Genomic DNA, 24,739 nt, shown 5'->3' on the forward strand with positions numbered 1-24,739 from the left:
GTCTCTCTTGCTAGCTTTCCCATCAACTAATTGGACCCCAGTTCTAGTTGTCTGCATCAAGTATGTCATCCAATTAAGATATGCTTTTTTTGTTGCCAGTGATGATAAAGTAAATCATTGTTAAGCTGTGTGTCTGGATTTCTAAAATAAATTTGTAGAGTGTCCTCCCAAAGGATTTGAAAGCAACACTGCTAAATTCAAAATACATTCAAGAAGATATCCCCAAATTTCAGTACAATCCTCTAACCCTCGAGAAAGGTGGGAGGGACTTACATGTTCTTCCCCCACCTGTGCTTCTGGACCTGTGCCTTGTGGTAGCCTGTCTCTGGTACTATGGCTTGCTTCCTCTCTTTGCTTTCCCTGGCGTTGTAGCTCACCATCACGGATGTATTTCAGTGTTAATGTTTCCCAGTTCGCGGCAACAGCATCATTAGTGAAATAATGCTGCTGCTGTAATTACTGTGGGATTTGCATGCAGCAGTGCACTATTTCATCATGGCAACCTTACTCTTTAATCTGCATGGGCCATCTGCTTTATTTCTTAACTAAAAGTTGTGTGCTTCATAGCTGATTCAGTAAACTACTTTACTCAACTGGAAAACAATGTCTCTACCTCAACACATGTTGAGAGAATTTCCTCTTTTTCCATTATTTGTTATATGCCATCAAGTTGCTTATGATAACAATTTCTTAGATTAGGCATCCTTCAGTCTCGAGAGACTATGATAACGTGCTCTGTATGGAGGACTTGGAACAGCGTCTAGTGTGGCTGAGAAGGCCAATTCGAGAGTGACAATCCCTTCCACGCTGAAGACAAATAGAATCTGTCCCCTGTCCATCTCCCTGATTTTGCTGCTTTTGGGACTGCCTCTTTGCCTTGGCCTGCTGGACAAGGGTCTCTTCGAATTGGGAGAGGCCATGATGCACCACCTGCCCCCAGGCTGAATGTTCATATGTGTTTCCCATCTGCTGAGGTTCATTCCTAAGGCCTTCAGATCCCGCTTGTGGATGTCCTTGTATTGCAGCTGTGGTCTCCCTCTCGAGCGACTTCCTTGCACTAATTCTCCATACAAGAGATCTTTCGGAATCCGACCATCAGCCATTCTCATGACATGCCTGAGCCAACGTAGACATTGCTATTTCAGTAATGTATACATGCTACAAATTCCAATTCGTTCTCGGACTACTCTGGAACTTTGTCCTGCCAGGTGATACCAAAAATGCGTCTTGAGACAATGCATATAAAACATGTTCAGCTTCTTCTCCTGCTGTACACAAAGGGTCCAGGACTCAGTACAGGAGTGCGTTCAGGACACAGGCTCTATAGACCTGGATCTTGGCATGTGCCGTCAGCTTGTTATTAAGCCATACTCTCTTTGTGAGTCTAGCGAATGTGCTAGCTGCTTTGCCAATGCATTTACCCAGCTCGACATCTAGGGAGAGAGTGTCAGATATCGTTGAGCCAAGGTACACAAATTCATGAACAACCTCCAATTCTTGTGTGGAGACGGTAATAGAGGGGTGTGAGTCCACACCCTGGCCCATGACTTGTGTTTTCTTCAGGCTGATTGTTAATCCAAAATCTTGGCAGGCCTTGCTAAAGTGATTCATGAGTTGTTGTAGGTCTTCAGCAGAGTGGGCAACAACAGCTGTTCTAGGGAAATGTAGAAGTAGCATTTGGAAATGTGGCTTACTACTCTGATTTTTCCTGGGTACATGTGTGTTGGTTGAATTCAGATTGCTGCAGAAATGTCGTGGGAGATATCGGAGAGAAGCGCACTGAAGCCTGGGTTCTGCATTTTATAAACCTCATGTGAACTAGATAGGAGTTCTGAGTGACTATCTTTTGGCATGCCATCACACGTTTTCTGTGTGTTAAATCAGAAGTAATGGAGCAGATGGCAAAGAGGCTGTGTACTGGGACACCAAGGCAACAAAAGAGCAGAGGGACTGTTTTCCGCCTGCAACCCCAAGTCTGACTTTGTTCTTACTCCCTTATGAGAGTTGTACATAATGATCAATTAGTCTAGTCACACTGCGCTGTGTCTGTATTATTCCCATGTGTGACTTGCTCCTTGTATCAACATGGTTGGCAATCTTCTCTCTTGCTTATGGAACAGTGAAGAAGAAAGCATAGGACTGGGCTAAGAGTGCTTGAGTTCAACAGCATTGGGTATTCCTCTTTATGGGTTCTTGTTCGTCGCACAGATGCATTCAGTGGGGAAGTCGCAACTCCACAAGAGAGTGGATGGGGCCTTGCCTGCGCTCTTTGAGTTTCTGACTGCTCAATTTCTTTTTGATATTTGCTACTATTTTTATAGTCTTCTTTTAATCTGGTTTTTCTTTCTTTCTCTTTTTGCACTTTTTCTATGGTTTTCCATGGTCTTGTTGTTCTTTTTCTATAGTTTTTTTCAATGTTTGGGGCACGTGGAAAAGAGCACCTTTTGCAAGCAATTCTGAGTCTGAGGATTGCCGCGTTGTCCTTCCTGGCAGCGGCTGTTGCCCTGGGAAAGCCACTTGCTCTGCCCTTTTGATTTTAGCTGGGATTTGGTTTCTGGATTAAGGTAGGTACAGGCAGGCGTTTACTTGACCGATTCAAAGACCTGTCCTGCCTGTGCACACTGTCCTCAGTGAGAAGGAACTGCAGACTGCAGTTGGTTAAAATCAAAGCCCCCCCCCCCCAATGCTCCTCCTTCTCATAGCACCTTCCATGGCTATGTGAATGGATCTTAGTGCAGAAGAACACTGTCCTTTTCTTGAATCAACTGAACCACAATGGTTCCCACCATCTAAGGGCTACAAGCTGTTGTGTATTTTAAGGATTGATCTGTCAGGTGCCCTAATTTTGTTGCTGACAGCTCTGAACATATTATCTGTAGGTCTGAAAGTGCTGAAATCAAGAGGTTTGCTCTGGAAATTAATGGTTGAGGCTAGAGGTGTGAGTGGGTAGCTGTGTAAGTAATGAATGATCATTGCTGATCATTCTTGCTTTTTACCACCGTGTGTGAGAGGAGTGCGGTTGGGTAGACAGAGCAAGGAGAATGAAACAGCCATTCTGTACTCCAGTAACATGCTAGCAGTGTTCTCTCCTGTACAGTGTTTATTCATTTCCCTCTAGGGCATTAATGAGAGTAGGAAGATTGGTCTCTCAGCTGGATGCTGCTGTTGAAAAATGGTCATTGTCTGGTTTGATGACTACATAGATAAGCACAGTTCTAAATCATGCATATTTCTCTGTATTACTTTCCTGGGAAATAAACTTTGAAAGTCTTGATAGTTTATTTAGAACCTGTTATTTATCCACATGTGGCTGTGAAGCAGATGTTTTGCCCCAGGCAAGCTCTCAGTTGTTGCACAGCACTGGATGAGCTTCATTTATATCTTGGCTTTTGTGATGTTCATCACAGATCCCCCCCCCCAATACACACATGCTAGAAGCGTCCCACTTTAAATACTGAATAGTTTGCAAGTCCCCTTATCCTCTTTCTGTATAACCAGAGCAGAAAAGTCTCTTGATTAATAGTGATTCTTGTTCACTAGATGAAATGTGTTCATGTGTAGTGTGTTGTGTGGAACTCAACAGAGTTTTCTGGCATCCAAAAGATGAGCTAGTTTTATTTCACTTAAGCATTTGTGCACTGTAGCATCCACATGATTGCTTCTGATAAAATGGCTTATCGTCTACAAAATTTTGTGTCAAATGCTTTTTTTAGCATTTAAGGTGTTGGAAGACTATTCATTTATTTTGCTGCAAATTTATTAATATTGTGGTTTCTTTTTTTAAAAGTAGCTTTCTCTGACAGTTTGAAAATGGGCTACCAGTATCCCTGTGATTGATTTGGCATAGAGTAGGGAGTCCCAAATTTATTGGTTCGTTCATTCGTTTAGTCGTTTAGTCGTGTCCGACTCTTCGTGACCCCATGGACCAGAGCACGCCAGGCCCTTCTATCTTCCACTGCCTCCCGGAGTTGTGTCAAAAAAAAATTTATTGGTGTTGTGTGCTTTTTTGAATTGTGAGAAAATAAAAATAAGGACAAGTAGTTTTTTTGCCACAGAGAATGAATAAAACATACTTTGTCTTAAAAACATAACAAAAAGAAATAAATTTTAATGTAAAGTATGCTGTAATATCTCACAGTCTTGTACCTGCCTTGGAATTTTTCATATGTGAGGCAAATTAGTGAACGTCTTCCCTGTCATGTAGCTTTTTCATTAATTTGAGGAAAATCTTAAGTAAATTAATCCATTTCTTTTTTGGGTGGTGTGAGGAGGGAGGATTCTGATCCAGGCTTATCTTAGGTACATTGAAAGAACTCTTTTTAAGGAGATTTGCTGTGGTTACTTTTTAATACCTCAGAAGGAACTGTTGTAATAAAAGTGATACCGACACAAGTCAAAAGAATCACTTGGAGATAGATGCAAAATGCTTTACGCTTTTGACATGCATAATAGCCACTCTGGTGCTTGTAAAAAAAATTGCTGAGTAGAGCAAAAAAGAAGACCCTCATCCTAAATCTGAACTCTTTGATTGTGTATGTGTTAAAATACGTTCTGTGATATTTTAACTTGACTTGAACCTACCGCTCCAGAACCCCCAGAGTTGACATATGATCATGGTGACCCTCTTTACAAAGTAGCTATGGAGTTACATTGAGAGTGGTCGTTTTGACCAGATAGGCGGGGTACAAATAGAATAAAATAAAATAAAATAAAAATGAATGAATGAATGAATGAATGAATGAATGAATGAATGAATGAATAAATAAATAAATTCATCCTGAAAATTATATTTGTTGGAACGTGATGTGTTTGCACATGCATATGTACATGTTGTATTTTATCCCACGTTTTTGATTAAGTTTATGCAAATAACACTCTTGTAGACACTGTGGTTATCATGTGGCACTCAGCTATAATGGTTAGAAATAATTTCTTCCATCTAATGTAGATCCAAATAAACATTAGAATCTTATATTCCTTTCCCATTGTTGTATAATTTAGTTGCACCCACAATACCGCAACATGGTGAGTATGAGTTTTCCATAGTTTTCCATTATGTTTTTAATTAAAACATGGCCCAAGTTCTTAGCGTTTACATTTTTTATTGTATTGCCCAGGAGGATTTAGAAACAGTGCATGCTTATGATAATGTTTTCTGTATTTTTTTTCCACTTAACTGATTCTCTCTCTCTCTCTTTAAAAGAACAACAACAAAACTTTGTATTACTGGTGTTTTGACTGTTGGTGATACCCATTGACAGAATTGTTGTGAAAACCTGAATATAGAAGTAGAGGGGTCACTGTCTGGATTTTCTTCAAGCTTTGTGCAAAGCAGTTGGCTGCTTTGTACTGCCAAGCAGTTGGCATCCATATTTCCAAAACATGCAAATTAATTAAAATTAGTGTTGCTCTTTTCCTTAGGACAGTTGCCAGCCTTGTGTAGTGTTGTATATGTATAATTGATTTAATACAAGGGCATTTGTTGATATTGGAACCTTTATTTGCATGACATTTAACAGTGAGAAAAATTGGCCATGGATGAATGGCTGCCACAGCTTAGTGCCAACTGCCAAACAATTTTTTTCAGCTTTTTCTTAGGGAAAAGATGTATGCTATATATTTCACAAAACAAAACTATCTATCCTGACTGCAGAAATATGTTGCATAACTGTTATGCTCTGGTATAGTATATAGGTCTATGCTGATAAAATAGCTACTTATTCTTTTTCTGTGAGCAAGTAAAGGACTGGAATTTTATTAGTAGATGGACATTTTCTATCAGATTGCAGCCCAACTCCTGTCAAAGCTGAAGGAGTCTTTGGGAAAATTGTAACCTCTCGGAACGTTCCTTGATATTAACAGGTCCTTCAGCTTCAGGGTTTCCTATCCGGTTGACTATCCTGTCCTCCCCTTTTCTCCTCAAGGAATTTCAAACTCTTGTCTAAAAATGCTGCACCTCCAGCTCTAGACTACAGTATACTGGATCCTAAAGCCATCACTTAGCCAAATTGGAGTCAGCTATTCTGTCTGGTGAATATTTACTCACCCCTGTCTCAATTACTGAGAGTATGCTAGAAAACATCAAACATGCGTATATTGCTATACATTACAATATGAGAATTAATTTTGGAAGAGTGGGCATCCTTAGTTCTCCCCCAATAGGAGTAAATGTTCGTGCTCATGGAGCCTGGAACATTACGTTAAAAGTAGCAATGCTGTATATGTATGCATGTATTAAGTTTATTTTTTAATTTCTTAGTTTTGAATTTTTGGTGTATTTTATATTCTTAAAAAAAACAGCAAGTTAGGGTTACAGCTACAAATCCTCAGATATTTAATCACTATAATGTTTAGACTTTAAAAGTAACTTCACTTTCTTTATACTCAAAGGTAAGTAAAATGCTTACTTTTCAGTTACTTTAAAAATTCTGGAATGCTACGGGCCATGGCTTGTAGTACAGGGCATGCATAGCATAGTAAATGCCCAAAAACTATAAAAATAGCTAAAAGACGCAAAGCTTTGGGCACAGTCTTTAATATGATATTTTATCACTGCTGTAATCTTATTCATTTAATAAGGCTTCATGTTAGCTGTCACATAATTTTTTAAAATGAATGTCAAAAATGCATGAATAGAGAGAAAATGAATTATCAGTGGACACTTATAATAACTAAATTATTATGGTTTTCTACCAGAGTTCCACTAGGCAGTACAATAACATATGGATTACCCCATATTTGGCCATTTCACTGAAGGCTTTTGGAACTTATGCAAGAAATTAGCTATCGAGGTGCGCTCTCTCTCTCTCTCTCTCTCTCTCTCTCTCTCTTTCTCTCTGTGTGTGTGTGTGTGCATGCGTGCGTGCGTGCATACTGTGCAAAAAGGCCTGTAGAAATTTTGGTCTATTGAAGCCCGTTCAGCAACTACAAAGATGGCATACCTTTTAAAAGATTACTCTGGAATACCATTGGAAGAGCACTGTGTTGGGAGTGCCCTAGGCCACTGGGTTTTTGTGCTTTTGACTTATTTTCACATTTGATGGCAAATTCTTGCATTTATTATCGATTCACCTAATGAGATGCGTAGTGCTGGTGCCTACTCAGAGCTGTACGCTGAGGTAAAGGACCTGTAAAAAATATTGAAAGAGGGCCGAGGTGGAAAGTCAAGGCTTCTCAGTTGTGTCTATTGGGAACCTTTGCAAATGGTTGAAACTGTCTATTTATTCAGGCTTTTTAGGAGTTTCGCTATAGAAAATGTGCACTTGCTTAACTCTTGCTTGACTAATGAATACAGGGTGAGCCTGGGATTCCATCAGTGGGAAGTTCCTAAAACAAAGTAGGTAGTAACTTCATTAGGCTACTCAAGCACCTTGCTTAACAGGTTTGATGACCATCTGCAAGGGGAGCTTTAGCTGTGGATTGCTTGTGTTGACTAGAGGCAGATTCATTGATCCTTGGCGACCCTTCTATCTCTACAATTCTGTGGTGCTATAAAAAAGAAAAAGACAAGCTTTCAAATCCTGCAGGGAATGCTTCTGCTGGTGGAAGGGTTCCATTGCTCCAGCAACACAGCAGACTTTCACATGGTTAAATAAAGCCTTCATATAGAGAGACAGACCGTCAACAGCAGACGGGATTGAGAGGGTTGCTCATTTACACCCTAGAGACTTCCTTCACACAAAGCCTACAATATGTGCAACCACTTTCCAGCCTGGGCAGTTGGCAGTGGGCCTCTTGTCTCCCTGTGTAGGTGGAAGAGATCTTCAAAAGCTTCTGTTCCCAGTACCTATTTAATTCCATACTTCCTGGTAGTCTGAAGTTCATTTCTGCTCACATTTAGTTTTGTGTAGATAATAACTCCTGCTTGATTGAGCCTCTTGATCTGAAAACGTAAGAGGTTGCTTTAATACTCACTGACCAGTTCAAGATATTTCATGAGTAGTTATAGAAAGAGCTTACAGAATTGATGGTTTGGTGAAGCTGTATACGAGGAGACAATGAGTGTACACCACGTAGGGCCAGTTGTAGAGATGATGCATGTTTCGGGTCAGTTTGGGATCACTGCAGACTCTTGAAGAATAGAGCTTAATGACAGCATTTATGCAGTAAATGTGTCTCAGCCAGGCAAACCTGTTAAGGGTGAATAAACTAAATGGGGTATGGCCATTTCTGTGAAAAACAAATTATGAGCAGACATTACATTATGCACACGCACACCCCCTCCCTCGGTTATTATTTAAAAACTTGTATGCCTTGATGACTGAGGACTGATCTCCAGCACTTTGCACTTAACAGCTATTGTGCTTTAAGGACTGTGGTAGCAAAGGGTGTCTCCTATTCCAAATGATGCAAAAGTTTGATTCGTCTTCCCAGGGGGAGAGGTCTTGCCTGATTTGTTCAGATTGATTGCAGGGGAAGATGCTGAAGAGAAAATGACTTGATAAAAACAGCTTCTTTGAAACTAGTGTCTACGTGTAAAGAGAGGAGTGTAATTTGTGTGGGCAAAGAGTATAGATAGATGTGTATGGTTAGTACAGGTAGGTGTTAATAGAATAAAACACCGTACAGTTGTTTTATTTTAAACAGTTATTTGTACAACATTACTCATCACCCTGTAGACACCTTTAAGAAGGAAAGCTCTTAAAGACTCAAAAGAATTTCTTTTAGTATGCAAGGTTACTAAAGGAACTTGCAGTTGTAATCTCAGAGCCTTTGTTTATAATCTTTGAGAATTCTTAGAGAACTGGTGCCCCTTCGTGGATTGCTGCCTTGTCATGGCGAAGGGGCTTGAGTAATTCAGAGAAGCTATGGGCTGTGCCGTGCAGAGACACCCAAGACGGACGGATCATAGTGGAGATTTCTGATTAAACGCGATCCACCTGGAGCAGGAACTGGCAAACCATTCCAGTATCTTTGCCAAGAAAACTCCATGGACAGAAACAAAAGGCTAAAAGATATGATGCTGGAAGATGACCCCCCTCAGGTCGGAAGGTGTCCAACATGCCACTGAGGAAGAGCGGAGGACAAGGACAAGTAGCCCCAGAGCTAATGAAGTGGTTGGACCAAAGCCAAAAGGACGCTCAACTGTGGACGCGCCTGGAAGTGAAAGGAAATTCTGATGCTGCAAAGAAGAATACTGCATAGGAAACTGGAATGTAAGATCTATGAATCTTGGTAAGCTGGATGTGGTCAAACAGGAGATGGCAAGAATAAACATCGACATCCTGGGCATCAGTGAACTAAAATGGACAGGAATGGGTGAATTCAACTCAGATGATTATTATATCTACTATTGTGGGCAAGAATCCCATAGAAGAAATGGAGTAGCCCTCATAGTCAACATAAGAGTGGGAAAAGCTGTACTGGGATACAATCTCAAAAATGATAGAATGATTTCAATATGAATCCAAGGCAGACCTTTCAACATCACAGTAATCCAAGTTTATGCACCAACCACTGATGCTGAAGAGGCTGAAATTGACCAATTCTATGAAGACTTACAACACCTTCTAGAACTGACACCAAAGAAAGATGTCATTATAGAGGACTGGAATGCTAAAGTAGGGAGTCAAGAGATAAAAGGAACAACAGGTAAGTTTGGCCTTGGAGTTCAAAACGAAGCAGGGCAAAGGCTAAGGGAGTTCTGTCAAGAGAACAAGCTGGTCATCACAAACACTCTTTTCCAACAACACGAGGTGACTCCACATGGACATCACCAGACGGGCAATACCGAAATCAGATTGATTATGTTCTCTGCAGCCAGAGATGGAGAAGCTCTATACAGTCAGCAAGGGGATTGGCAAATTCAAACATATCCGGAGGAAGGTGACCAAGATGGTTAAAAGGTCTAGAAACCAAGGTCTGTAAGGAGTGGTTGTGGGAAGGAGGTCCAATCTTTTTGACTGATGCACAGCCCTTCTGGAGGCTACATGGATGAAATTTGTGTACTGTTAGTAGTTTGTGCTTGTTATATTTTGTCCCCTTTAGTCTACTTCTGCATCTGTCATCTAATTAATGAATTGAAGTGTGTGTGTGTGTGTGTGTGTGTGTGTGTGTGTGTGTGTGAGAGAGAGAGAGAGAGAGAGAGAGAGAGAGAGAGAGGGTGGTGGTGAATGGCTGGGTACAGATGAAGTTTTGTAAATGCCTCTTATTTTGGGGGGGAAGCTTGTCCAGCAATTATCAGGATTAGTTGCAATAATGTTTGTAAGCAATTTTAGAGCAGATCATTTACCACTTTGCTTTTCTAGTTGAAAACTGCTAGGCTTTGGCTAATTGGGCTTGGTAATCTGACGGAGGGGTGGAGGGGAAAGTCCTTTCTTGATTTCCCACTAATGAAACTATCTATTAATATTCTCCTTAAATCATAGCTAATTAAGCAAAATGCATTTTAATGCTAGAAATGGGACCACTTCTGTGGAAGAGGCACTACTAGCGGGGAAATATTATCACAATCATGCTTTCGGAAGCCGTACTGCAGGTGCTGCCTCTGTGCCCAAGTTGGAGAGCAAGTGAGATGTGTATTTGGTTTTGGATTAATAGTTGAAGTTCACTCATGTGGAAATAAAGCAGATTTAACTGTGACTAGAATTTGTCATTAAAAAGTCATTATGAAAACCAACCAGCACAGTTCCTTCTCTCTTACCACTAATGACAAAACAATCTTTATTTCAAAAAAGAAAGAAAGAAAGAAAAAAGAAGAAAAGAAAAAAGAAAAGGGGGGAAACCACTATATTTTCACTTGGAAAATGATGCAGAAGGCATAATATAATGAAACCATAGTGAAGTGAGTCAGTTTAGAGATTTATTGATCAATAAAGTAGACAATTACAGCTTGTTTATAAAAGGAAAAGTCCCTCTTTGGCCCGGCAAACAACATTGAGTCTCTAATAATGATAACTCTAGTGTCTAGCTTGAAACCATAAAAGTCAATAGGAAGATATAGGATTTCAATAAAATTATGACACTAGATAAACTTTACCACAGGAACAGGTTTTCCCCTGGTATCTGATTGACTTTGGTTAGATTTGTAACTTTAATTTTCTTTCCATTGATTTGTGTATGTGTGTGTGTGTGTAACAACTAATTAGAAATTCACTGTCAAATAGCAAACACCTTTGAGAGGTTTTAAGGGTACATGCAAGAAAAAAAGTGAAGTGCCAGGTGATTGTACAGATAAACAAAATAAAATATTTTATACTGTTTTTTGAAATACCCTGCATTTTCTCCATGGAAGACAGGGAACAGCCTGGGAGATGCTAGTGTGTTTCTGAAACAAGGTAAAGGGGGAAAGTAGCACTGGTAGCTTTTTCTTAAATTTCTTTTCATACAAAAAGTCAAGCTGGTGACTTGAGGCACAGCAAGACACACTGTTCCTCAACATGAACACTAGTCAAAGCAGAGCAAAACAGAGCAGAACAAAAAACCACACTCCCCATCACACACTCTTGAGTAGGAAAAACACTGTGTTTTGGAAGCAGGAGGGCAGCACACTCAGTCTCCAGCATGGGGTTGTCCCAAAATTGCATCTGCATGTCATGCACAAGCTGGACAGAAACTCTTGCGTCTCTAGCCAGGTAGGGCTGAGAAGCTGAAGAACCAGACTTCTTACGATAAGCTGGACCTTTCTCTCATCACTGCTGAGTATTGGGTGAATCTAGTTTCTGAGTCTTTCTGGCTGCATTACAGGAGCATGGAAATAATTACTGCCATGAGGAGGGAGCTTTGCGAAATTGTTAAGATGCTGCTGCTCTAACACTCGATTTACTGTAGATAAGGTTGCCCAATCTCTTTGACTTTGTTCTCTGTTTAACCTGTCCTTTTCTCATTAATGCAAGCGATTCCAGGATCCTGTTTTCCTCTGAATCTCAATTTTGTTTCAAATTGTTACTTCAAGATATTCTCCAGAAAAGCAGGCTTTCTTGGGGAAGAAGGGTGTCTTCTTTTGGGGTGGTTGGTTAAAATTAGTCAGCTGTATGTAGCCCAGTCTAGCATGGCATGAGGTCCTCATAATGCTTGGCAAGTCTGAAGATTTCAAAGACATTGTACAATTCTCCCAAGGTTCTGCAGCAGGCCTGTCCCAAAGCACTTGATTTTGGAAGTGTACTTATTGTCAGCCACGTGAGAAGGCGTACCTTCTGAAAATGTTCTTGAGGCCTGTGGGCTTCAGATGGAAATACCTTTAGGCACTGCAGGTGCCTCAATACTAAGCAGGCCAGTCTGTCCCTCCATAGCTTTGTTTGTATAGACCCTTTGCCGCAAAGGGAGTAGCTAAGGATGCTTGTCCTTCTGCCTTCCCTCGGCACCTTCATCACCTCTGCTTTTTAAGCCTGAAGCTATCCTTTAGTTCTGCTTGATGAGCTGTTGCTAGCCTTCCTTGCTTGACCTTTCAACACCCAATGTGTTCTGGACATATCTGTAGCATTTCCTGCAGGTATTCTCACCTTCCTTTTCACACCATCTTGAGTTTAGATGCTCTTCCTCAACCCTCCTCAGACACATTATTAAGCATCTGACGTTTTGACAGCCAAGTTGGAGATGGGCCCAGAGTCCAGATACACTGGGGTATAAGATCTGTTAAGCTCCTATTTCTAGAATGCAACTGTTTTCATTGGGTGGAATGGAGTGGCGGGGTTGACAGGTTTTTTTGAGCTCCTGTCTTATAGAGGCAAAATACACTGATAACTCCTCTTCACAGTCTTCATCCCCAGAGAGGAAGCTTATAGGAGAAATATTTCAGTGCTGTGAAGTTAGCAAACATGGACAGATTTATCTCAATAATTCATAGGATATTATTGAGACTAGAGACTTTATATCACAGAGATTCTTCCTGGAATTTGACAGAATGTAGTAAGGGAGCTCTTGCTGTCCAGATTTCAAGGGTCTTGACAAGTGGATGTTGATTTTTCCATGCTGGTATTATTTAACTCTCCACTGCACGGTGTCTCAAAGCATCCACAGAGGTGGGCCAGCTGTGAAGGTAGGTGAGGTAACAGGAGAGCTACAGACAGGTCTAGCCAGTGGCGCTCAATTCACTGTTGCTCAATTACTTCCAGCTCAAGATTACTGTATTAATGGGGAAAGAGCGCCGTTTGGATTTTGTTTCTGGGGAACGAGTTGCCACTTGGGTTTCTTAGGCATCAGCTCCTAAGACCAGCCATGAACACTGGCTGCTCAAAAGTTTTTAAAGGAGTGAGTTGTTAGACTGACAGGACTTCGTTTGTCTGCTTGTTAAAGTCATAACCAGTTTTTCCTCCAGTCAGCTTACTATTACATGGGGATTTGTGATTATATGGACTTGTCAGCTGTGAAATGGACTACCTTTGACTCACTCTCCGCATCCCCCTTCACTTTTTTCTAAAGCTTGCAGGTTTGCTGAATTTTTGTAGAGTTGGGTTGGATGACCTTTGAGATCCCATTCAACTCAGTCTTTTGGTTGGAGGGAATACAAGTCTTCGTAAAACGCTGAGAATTGCCAGTAAGAGGAACAAAACAAGAAAGCTTATTTTCTTGTGTATCTACCAAATAACTACAATGAAATACTTATTGTAACCTGAAACTAGCTCTCCTCTCTAAATCTGATGATCCAGATGAACAGTGCAAAAGATAATATTTCGTATAAAGTAACATTAATGGTTATATTCCTATCTGCAAGATGGTAAATGAATACTGGACTTTCATTAGATATCTGGGACCAGCCATGGTGAGAACATTGTTTTCACAGAAGAACAAAACTTTTAAAGGTGACAGAATCATGAAAAGTAGCAGAAAGTTTTCAGGAAATATGGTATGGTTTTGGCTCATCCACTGTAGAAACAAACAGGCAAACAAACAAACAAACAAACAAACAAACAAACAAACAAACACTCCTGACTAACGGTATACAGATGTATGTGCCATGTCGTCTGCTCTGGGAATTCCCACTGCTTCTCTGTCAGCCCCATGAACAGAAGAGCTTCCTGTAAACTGGTTTAAATGATCCTACATTCACGCAACATGAATCTGACCCAACTCCGGGAGGCAGGAGGGCCTGGCGTGCTCTGGTCCATTGGGGTCACAAAGAGTCGGACATGACTTGAACGACTAAACAACAACAATTCATTTTGTGTATGTGTGTGTGTGTGTATCAATTTTGCATAAGTTATGAGAAGGAATGCTGGTAAAGACAAAATCTGTTTTGGATTGGACACTCTCTAAATTAGGTTCTGATTTGATTAAAATGTGTGGTATTAGTGCATAGTACTCACACTTAGCCTTTGTGCCTGCTGGAAGCGGTTAGTGTTCAGATTGGGTGGTGGTGGTTTTGTTGTTGTTAATTGTTGTTGTTTGCCCTCTGAATAACTTGTTGCTGCTTTGTGGTCTTGGACGGCGTCCCAAAGAGTTGTCAAGAAGCTACTTCTGTTGAACTGTTATTTTTGAGCAGAGCGTATGCATTTCCCTTTATGAGCAACCTCTCTCTCTCTCCAACTGAAGTCTTTAATTATTTAAAGCTAGTGTTTTCCCATTTCAATATTTTTGTTTAATTGCAGTTGTCAACACTGGTGTGAGAAGTGCGAAAGCAGAACAGAACAGTGGGAAGACTGTGATCTCCCAGGAGGGAAAGCATGGAAGTGCTTCTGTGCCTACTAGAAACATGTACTGTACTTTGCCTGTGTTGAATAGAAAGCTAATAGTCCCCCACTCCCACCCTTTCCTCTGTTTTGGCAGGAACGTGATCTGATGAGAGGAATCCTGGACTCTTATGACATTGAGCTGAGCCCAACAGAACGCTCTCGACAGCTGAGCCTCCGTGTGCGTGAAGCTGAGGAAATGGTGCAGAAAGTAGAAGCACATTGTACTGAAATGGAGGTAATGCGGAAGCACAACACACAGTGTGGTTCTAATATTGCAAAGGGAGACCAAGCAGTTGCAAGATATACATGCAACATCCCATTTCATTTTTTGTTTGGCCTTGAGTAGGTAGAAATCTGTTTTCGCACAGCATAATGACAACACAGGGTAAATCTAATTGTAGTGTCAAGTAGCATAGACCAACTAAAATGAATGTGACTTGTGGTTAACAATACCCAGCTGGTTTCAGTGGATCTCCGGTGTTGTTTTGACATGACATCAAGTCACCTTCAGCTTATCGTGATCTTGTGAATTGGTGACCTCCAGAATGTCCTATCATTAGCAGTCCTGTTCAGCTCATGTAAGACCACAGCTTCCTTTCTAGTGTTGATCCATCTCATATTGGGTCTCTTTGTGCTGCCTTCAACTTTTCTTAGTGTTGTTGTCTTTTCAAGAGAGTGCTCTCATGAAAGGCCAAAGCACTATAGCTTTAGTTTTGCTATTAGAGTTATTTTTTGCTTTTAGAGTTTCTTGTTTATGGGGGATACAATCCTGTTTCCTCCTCTATTTTATTGTTAGCCTATTTCTCCAAAAAGAAATGATGTGGAAAGCAATTTAAAAATGAATCTGTTTTTTTTTTATTTTAATGACACATTCATGAGTCTGACAGCTGTACTCTGTTAAGTACAACACTATTGGAAAATAATGGCCTGTTCCATGTTTCTGGTACATTACAGAAGGGTAAGAGAAGTAAACAGCAGGACTCCTGGGATTTTGTCCCCAAAAATGTAGCCATGAGAAAACCCAATTTTACCCATAGGGTATTCTATTGGGTAGATAGCAGAGGTGTCATATAGCTGATTTCCCATGCATTAAAGGAGTGAAAAGAGTCAGATATTTTTCTGTCTTCAGTAAATGTCTCATGGAACATGATGGCTGCTTTCCACACACCTCTATTCTACTGTTTTTCCACTTTCCTTAATTTGCATTAGAATCAAACTAAATGTCATTTGCTCCCTATTTCTTTTTGCTTGTTTCCTTTCCTGTGTTTATATGATCTATATGCATCATAATTTAGCCCTGTCTCCTTTTTGACTGTCTATACTATACTTTACTCTCTCTTCAATTAACAACCAGCTAACTATATATTTGTTGAATGTGGAGTGGCATATAGGAGAGGAGGAGTGATTAACACAACCTTGAACAAGCTTTTTAAAACAAAATATTGCTGTTGCTTTAAAGTTTTAACAAGACAATGCATTAAAGAGGTTTTGAGAAAATCTTTTGAGCAAAAATAATATTTTTATAGAGCAATTTAAATAGTTAATTGAATAATTAAATATAAACAGAAATAAATGTGTCGGCTGTAGTTTTTCCCCGTTCCATAAACACTTGCTGTAACTAAACACCTGTATTTCCCAGCTCATCCAAAAAAAACAAAAACAAAAAAAAAACCTGCTTTTGCTCTTCCTCATGCTGGCTTATAAGGAGACCAGAGTCCGGTTAACTTGCTATTTCTCTTCAATTAATACTGTATGTTCATATGCTGAACCTTTGGCACTTATGTGAACTCATTTCCTTCATTAATTGTCAATTTTCTGGTCTAAAATTTGGAATCTTCTTTCCTTCCTGTGAACCTGCGACCCTTTTGTGCTAAAGAGAGTTCAAAACAACCCTGAATCTAAATACAGAATGTCTGAAAGTGTTTTTCATTCAAACTTCCTTTTTTCTTTCCTCAATAATAAAACAAAACACCCACCTTTAGATCAGAGATGGGAATCTGTGTCTTCTTGGATACTGTTAATCCATAGTCTCTGATAGGTGGCTATTTTGTCAAAGGCTGTTGAGAGTCAAAGGTGTGATGGATTGTCTGGAGTGAGTAAGCAAAACCAAATAATGCAACAGTCTTTTTGTTTCTAGTAGCACATAACATACGAAACATCTATGTTTTCTGTCCTTTGGCCCTCACCAAATGCAGTCGCTCTATGGGCGCATGTGTTTGTGCAGAAGCTACTTGACCGCTATACCATCTGGAACACATTAATCTCATCTGATTTCAGAAACTAGATTGGATCACATCTGGTTGGTACTTGGGTGGGTGATCACTAGGCCATCCCAGAGATCGCCACATAGAACTAGGGCTATGAAGGATCTGTCCGGAAAGCCACAACAATCACTCAGAGTGGACGGCACTTGACTAGATGGGCATTCTAAGACTGCTTCCTCTCTTCACGAGGATCAAGCCATATAAATCTTGCCCCATAGCAATAGAGGCAAATTATGGCTATCGTCCCATTGTGCCTCTGTTTCACACAACATGTTTCTTCCTGATGGAGATTTCCTGCAGCTTCTCCATCATACAAACTGAGCCTAGACCTCTAGGGACATATGAGCCAGGTTAAGAGCAGGGGAGAAAAATCTCATCAGCAGGAGGTGAAGGAGAACCCTGGGGGCCTGAATACACTTTGGATTTTGACACGACCAGTCAAGCTTATGTGTATTTATTTTGATCTTTCTCCCTGCCCCCCTTCTGTTAAGCACACTCTCTATAAGCAAGCCTCACACCTTGACCTTAGTTTATGACAGTTGTTTTGAGAGAGCCCTACTGATGGTGTTAAATTCAGGTTTGGGAAGGTTAACGTCAGTAACACATCATCATAAATGTAACTCCATTAATGGCCATTTCATTACAACACATTTGGCTCAGCATGAAACATTAATGAAGAGAGATTTTCAGAGAAGACTCATGCTGGCACCTTCGGTAGCCCTCAGCATTTTTTTTAGCAGTAGAGATTTATGCTGTCTAGAAGCTCCACATGCCTTTTAATTGGTTAATTATGAGCCTGGCAGTTTCCGCACATCCAATGCCATATGTTTGAGTTTCCTTTCCCCAAGAGATGAGGTTGGGAGCAAGGGAGGGGGTCGGTTGCCTGCTGCTGACCTGAAAACACGACAGCCATGTGTTCTCACCTTTTCCTAGCCCCTGATAGTTGTGGCACATTTGCTGGTAGTGTCACTGGGGTCTCCGCCACTGCTAGCCGTGATTGCTTATAAAAGAGATTTCTGCAGCGTGGTTAAGTCACCCCCTCTTCCTCTTCAACATGTACTTGTGATGGGGATAAAAGTATTTATCTGGGCAGATGGCAGCTCCTCCTCCTCCTCCTCCTCCTCCTCCTCCTCCTCCTCCGGTTAGCCCTCAAGGCTGATAAGACCTTGCTTTGCATGTGTTCCTTTCCTTTAGCCTTTCTTTCTAGGCAAATCGTTGTATGAATCCAGTCTCCAATTTAATATCTCTCCTCTCCGGGGATGAATTGTATGAAATGCATCTAAGGATTTACGTTTGTGTCCTTCTATTTGAGCAACCTCTGATGAGCTTGTTGGATCAGTAGAATAGCATTGAATTGTGCATGTATTCCTGATCCCTCTCAGTCAATCTCTGAAGGCCTGTAGCCTGCATGATTCAGCTCTTCTCTACATACCCTGTTGCATTCTGCTTTGCCATGGTGGCTTGCTGGCATGCAAAAGTATATAATGTTTCCTAAATTTTTGCTAGATACCCACAACTGAGAAATATCAAGGTCTTCCGTTGTATCTTTCTCCCAGTGACTGGAGCACTGCACTGGAGCAGTGGAGACTGGTGACAGTGGTGACAACGGATCCTCACCATTTTTAAATTTTGAAAGCAAAGCAAGGTGTGCTGCTTATATACCACCCCATAGTGCTTAAAGCACTCTCTGGGTGGTTTACTTGTTAATTATGCAAGCTACACATTGCCCCCTCCCCCTTTACTGATCTCAGAAGGATGGAGATCTGAGTGAACCTTGAGACGGCTATCTGGGATTGAATCTGGGTTGAGAACATAGTTTTGGCTGCAGTACAGCAGCTTTAACCCCAAGGCTCCTTTAAAATAGCTGTCCATAATTCCAAGGATTTTTAAAATGTGTGTTCAGGGTTCAATGCCATGGCTAATTCCTGCAAAATTCGAATTCACCCGCCCCGTGACATCAGAACTACCAGCTGTTCCTAGACTGGAGAGGGATCTGGAGAGGCAAGCATGCTAATTCCAGTGAGGAATAGGTCACTGGAAATAATTCTACAGATCTTAAAACATACCTGGAGATAATCTGTCACTTTTGAATGTAAAATCTGCTCACTGACTGACCTTGCCAATGTTATGATTAACTTTATTATTCGGCATTTAAGAGATATTATATCTTTTCTGCTCATAAGAACAAGTCATGTGACATCCATCCATCAAAATAGAATATAACCGTCACAAAATGACATGCGGCAAGCAGTGCATAGAAAAATGCAATCTTAAAAAAAAAATCTACCCGTATAAAACAGTCTAAAAGCAGCAACAGATAAATTTCTCTTGAAATAAAGATGTTAAATCTTGTCCACAGATTAAGAAAGGAGGCACTGACCTTCACTTTTGATCTAGGGCAGTGGTTCCCAGCTTTGTGTCCCCAGATGTTCATAGACTACAATTCCCAGGAATCCTGTCCAGACCACCTGGGTGACCCAAGGTTGAAACCACCGGGGATCGTTGTCCAAAGCTTGGCATGCAGACTGTGTGTGATCCATGCTTTGTTTTTTGTAGCCTCCAAAAGCTACCCCAGGTCCCTCCTATGTTAAAAAAAAAAGTTGAGGGCCAGGGATGGTGAAAAGAAGACCTCTAGGAGTGACATGTTTCATTTCTGAGACCTTGGAGGATTTCCCTGGATACCCTGTCAAAAACAAAGATAGAAACCAGAAAGACATAGTTGAACTTGTCCTGGTTTGTTTTGTTTTGTTTGTTTAATCGTGTTCCACCCTAGACTCTAGAGAGGAAAGAGAGAAGAAGCAGACCGTAGAGCCCAGACTGGTCTAAGTGATATAGCCAGGTCTCTGCCGTGGGTTTGCTTGTCCAGGGTCTCTTCATTCCCAGGACCATCAAGTATTGAGTGCCTCGAGTTCTCTCCCCTGACCAGTATTTCTGATGGCATGGAAGCTTTTTCTTTACTTGCAGGTTCAAGCTTCATATTACTTATCTCCTGTGTTGTTCTCTTTGCTGCGAAGGAAAGGGCGATGGAGAAGTAACCTGAGAAACCATTGAATAGTTCTTGATACATTTCCCCTCCTCCACCACCACCGCCATCATCGCTGCTCGTTTTTTTAAGACTGCCAGCGTACCTTTGGGTGGAAGTTGTTTTTGTTCTGTTTTTGAATTGACATTAATTTTTATCTCAAAGAAGGAGGTTGCTCTGTGATGGCTTGGCTCCTAAAACATTCCTTCTCCCCTCCTTCCTCCCACCCCAGTTCCGGCTTCTTTAATGCACTATCTTCCTAGTGACAACCACGACTGACAGCTAAGGCTTCCAGAGGGGCTTGCTCTATTCCCTCTTGCGGCTCACAAAGTCCAAGTCTGATCCCGGGGGCTTCTCTGCCATTCTAAATTGGCAGCTTATTGTGCATGCCTGCCCCCAATCCCTGCACAGTAAAGCAACTCTTAAGAAGAAGGCGTGTGTGCCACACTTTCTTCTGACTTACCACCAGATTCTCGCTTTGCTTCAGCTCCTTGAAGAATCAGCCGCTTTTCTGAGTGATCAGATCCCTTCCTTTAAGGACAGTGTTAGGCCAGAGGTTTGTCTGCAGTCTCCTTTTCTGCTTTTTCTGCTTCACCTTTGTGGATATACTAGGAAGAATAAGCTGTGCATCAACTTTGAACATTGCACAAGCTCTACCTCCTGCTTTGGAAATCTCTTTTTGCTCAGTTCCAATTCTTGTCTCTGTGGCTGGCCTGATACTTCGCTAGGATGGGTTGCCTATAAGCTGTGACTTTGCCTTTGTTGTGCCTTCCTTGTTGGACCTGTGCCAGAGAGTGTGATCAATGTCTGTAGTCTTCACATTGCCAGATTTCCTTCCTGCCTCTCTTTTCCCTTCCTGTCCTAATTTCATGTGCGTAAATTCTGTGTGATTTGCACATAGTTTGAGCAGCAGCCTTGACAAAAAGTTTTGTAAATATTATGGCATTCAGTATTTTCTGCCCACGTTCCCCTGGGACAATTGGAATCACTGGAGATGTGGAAATTCTTATGAGAGTGTATGTGTGTGGTGGTTCTAAATCAGTTTCAGAACCAGAAAGCCTGTTCGGGAGATGCTTTGAGGAGCTCAAGTTGCTGGAAAACATAAGAGGACTTGTGTGATTGTGTAAAAACTTGAACTGACTGAAGTCACGCCATAAAGGCAATTTATTTAAAATTGTTGTAGCTTTGTGTGGCAGGCAAGCTTGCTGGAGACAGTAATGTGTGCATTGTGTAATGTGTACAGTGGACCCTTGACTTACAGACGGCTTGACTTACAGACTTTTTGAGTTACAGACTTCTCTGGCCGCAAAATTTAGATTTGACTTGCAGACTGAGATTTGACTTGTGTGTGTTTAGTCGTTTAGTCGTGTCCGACTCTTCGTGACCCCATGGACCAGAGCACGCCAGGCCCTCCTGTCTTCTACTGCCTCCCGGAGTTCTGTCAGGTTCATGTTGGTTGCTTCGCAGACACTGTCCAGCCATCTCATCCTCGGTCGTCCCCTTCTCCTCTTGCCATCACACCTTCCTAACATCAAGGTTTTTTCCAAGGACTCTTTTCTTCTCATGAGATGGCCAAAGTACTGGAGCCTCAGCTTCAGGATCTGTCCTTCAAGTGAGCATTCAGGGTTGATTTCCTTTAGAACTGATAGGTTTGTTCTCCTTGCAGTCCAGGGGATTCTCAAGAGCCTCCTCCAGCACCACAATTCAAAGGCATCAATTCTTCGGCGGTCTGCTTTCTTTATGGTCCAGCTCTCACTTCCATACATCACGACAGGAAAAACCATAGCTTTGACTATTCGGACTTTTGTTGGCAAGGTGATGTCTCTGCTTTTCAAGATGCTGTCAAGATTTGTCATCGCTTTCCTCCCAAGAAGAAGGCGCCTTTTAATTTCAGGGCTGCTGTCTCCATCTGCAGTGATCATGGAGCCCAGGAAGATAAAATTTGACACTGCCTCCATATCTTCCCCTTCTATTTCCCAGGAGGTGATGGGACCAGTGGCCATGATCTTAGTTTTTTTGATGTTGAGTTTCAGACCGTTTTTCGCACTCTCCTCTTTCACTCTCATTACAAGGTTCTTTAATTCCTCCTCACTTTCTGCCATCAGAGTGGTATCATCTGCATATCGGAGGTTGTTGATATTACTTCCGGCAATCTTAATTCCGGCTTGGGTTTCTTCCAGTCCAGCCTTCCGCATGATGTATTCTGCATATAAGTTAAATAAGCTGGGGGACAATATACAGCCTTGCCGTACTCCTTTCCCAATTTTGAACCACTCAGTTGTTCCATGACCAGTTCTAACTGTTGCTTCCTGTCCCACATATAGGTTTCTCAGGAGACAGATAAAGTGGTCAGGCACTCCCATTTCTTTAAGAACTTGCCATAGTTTGCTGTGGTCCACACAGTCAAAGGCTTTCGCATAGTCAATGAAGCAGAAGTAGATATTTTTCTGGAACTCTCTGGCTTTCTCCATAATCCAGCGCAAGTTAGCAATTTGGTCTCGAGTTCCTCTGCCTCTTCGGAATCCAGCTTGTACTTCTGGGAGTTCTCGGTCCACATACTGCTGAAGCCTACCTTGTAGGATTTTGAGCATAACCTTGCTAGCGTGTGAAATGAGTGCAATTGTACGGCAGTTGGAGCATTCTTTGGCACTGCCTTTCTTTGGGATTGGGATGTAGACTGATCTTTTCCAATCCTCTGGCCACTGTTGAGTTTTCCAAACTTGCTGGCATATTGAATGTAGCACCTTAACAGCATCATCTTTCAAGATTTTAAATAGTTCAACTGGAATGCCATCACCTCCACTGGCCTTGTTGTTAGCCAGGCTTTCTAAGGCCCACTTGACTTCGCTCTCCAGGATGTCTGGCTCAAGGTCAGCAACTACATTGTCTGGGTTGTCCGGGATATCCAAATCTTTCTGATATAATTCCTCTGTGTATTCTTGCCACCTCTTCTTGACGTCTTCTGCTTCTGTTAGGTCCCTCCCATTTTTGTCTTTTATCATGTTCATCTTTGCGCAAAATGTTCCTCTAATATCTCCAATTTTCCTGAACAGATCTCTGGTCATTCCTTTTCTGTTATCTTCCTCTATTTCTTTGCATTGTTCATTTAAGAAGGCCCTCTTGTCTCTCCTTGCTATTCTTTGGAAGTCTGCATTCAAGTTTCTGTAACTTTCCCTATCTCCCTTGCATTTTGCTTCCCTTCTCCTCTCTGCTATTTCTAAGGCATCGTTGGACAGCCACTTTGCTTTCTTGCATTTCCTTTTCTTTGGGATGGTTTTCGTTGCTGCCTCCTGGACAATGTTACGAGCCTCTATCCAAAGTTCTTCAGGCACTCTGTCCACCAAATCGAGTTCCTTAAATCTGTTCTTTACTTGCACTGTGTATTCATAAGGGATTTGGTTTAGATTATACCTGAGTGGCCCAGTGGTTTTTCCTAATCTCTTCAGTCTAAGCTTGAATTTTGCTATGAGAAGCTGATGATCAGAACCGCAGTCAGCTCCAGGTCTTGTTTTTGCTGACTGTATAGAGCTTCTCCATCTTTGGCTGCAGAGAATATAATCAATCTGATTTCGATATTGCCCATCTGGTGATTTCCATGTATAGAGTCGCCTCTTGTGTTGTTGGAAAAGAGTGTTTGTGATGACCAGCTTATTCTCTTGACAAAACTCTATTAGCCTTTGTCCTGCTTCGTTCTGAACTCCAAGGCCAAACTTCCCTGTTGTTCCTTTTATCTCTTGGCTCCCTACTTTAGCATTCCAGTCCCCTAGAATGAGAAGAACATCTTTCTTTGGTGTCAGTTCTAGAAGGTGTTGTAAATCTTCATAGAATTGTTCAATTTCAGTCTCCTCAGCAATGCTGGTTGGTGCATAAACTTGGATTATTGTGATGTTGAAAGGTCTGCCTTGGATTCGTATTGACATCATTCTATCATTTTTGAGATTGTATCCCATTACAGCTTTTCCCACTCTTTTGTTGACTATGAGGGCTACTCCATTCCTTCTACGGGATTCTTGTCCACAATAGTAGATATGATAATCATCTGAGCTGAATTCGCCCATTCCTGTCCATTTTAGTTCACTGATGCCCAGGATGTCGATGTTTATTCTTGCCATCTCCTGTTTGACCACCTCCAGCTTCCCAACGTTCATAGATCTTACATTCCAGTTTCCTATGCAGTATTTTTCTTTGCAGCATTGAATTTTCCTTTCACTTCCAGGCACGTCCACAGCTGAGCGTCCTTTCGGCTTTGGCCCAACCACTTCATTAGCTCTGGAGCTACTTGTACTTGTCCTCCACTCTTCCTCAGTAGCATGTTGGACGCCTTCCGACCTGAGGGGCCCATCTTCCAGCGTCATATCTTTTAGCCTTTTGTTTCTGATCATGGGGCGTTCTTGGCAAAGATACTGGAGTGGCTTGCCATTTCCTACTCCAGGTGGACTGCGTTTAGTCGGAACTCTCCACTATGTCCTGTCCGTCTTGGGTGTCCCTGCACGGCATAGCCCATAGCTTCTCTGAGTTACTCAAGCCCCTTCGCCACGACAAGGCAGCAATCCATGAAGCAATCCATGAAGAGATTTGACTTACAGACCAGAAAAAAACCAAAATGGAACAAAAACGGCCTGTTACGGGATTAATCGGTTTTCAATGCACTGTAGGTCAATGGAGACTTGACTTACAGACTTTTTGACTTGAGAACTGCCTTCCAATACGGATTAAGTTCTCAAGTCAAGACCCCACTGTATTTGGATTGCTCTCTGGAAATTGCTTAGCAGTCTAATGCACAAAAGCTTCTTAATTCTCAGGGACAGAAAGAAGACCATTCCAGACTTGGAAGAGGCATGTCT

At 41.5% G+C, this 24,739-nt stretch overlaps 1 protein-coding gene across 5 annotated transcripts in view; it reads left to right on the forward strand.

The window, feature by feature from the left end:
• MAD1L1 (mitotic arrest deficient 1 like 1) overlaps positions 1-24,739 on the forward strand; it is a 451,517-nt gene that overhangs the window by 140,462 nt on the left and 286,316 nt on the right. For all 5 annotated transcript variants that reach the window (XM_078381280.1, XM_020804299.3, XM_020804300.3 and 2 more), the window contains one exon: positions 14,704-14,844. In XM_078381280.1, coding sequence (XP_078237406.1) covers positions 14,704-14,844 — 141 coding nt within the window. The remainder of the gene's footprint in view (positions 1-14,703; positions 14,845-24,739) is intronic.

The sequence above is a fragment of the Pogona vitticeps genome, chromosome 13 (genome assembly GCF_051106095.1).
Source record: "Pogona vitticeps strain Pit_001003342236 chromosome 13, PviZW2.1, whole genome shotgun sequence".
NCBI lineage: Eukaryota > Metazoa > Chordata > Lepidosauria > Squamata > Agamidae > Pogona > Pogona vitticeps.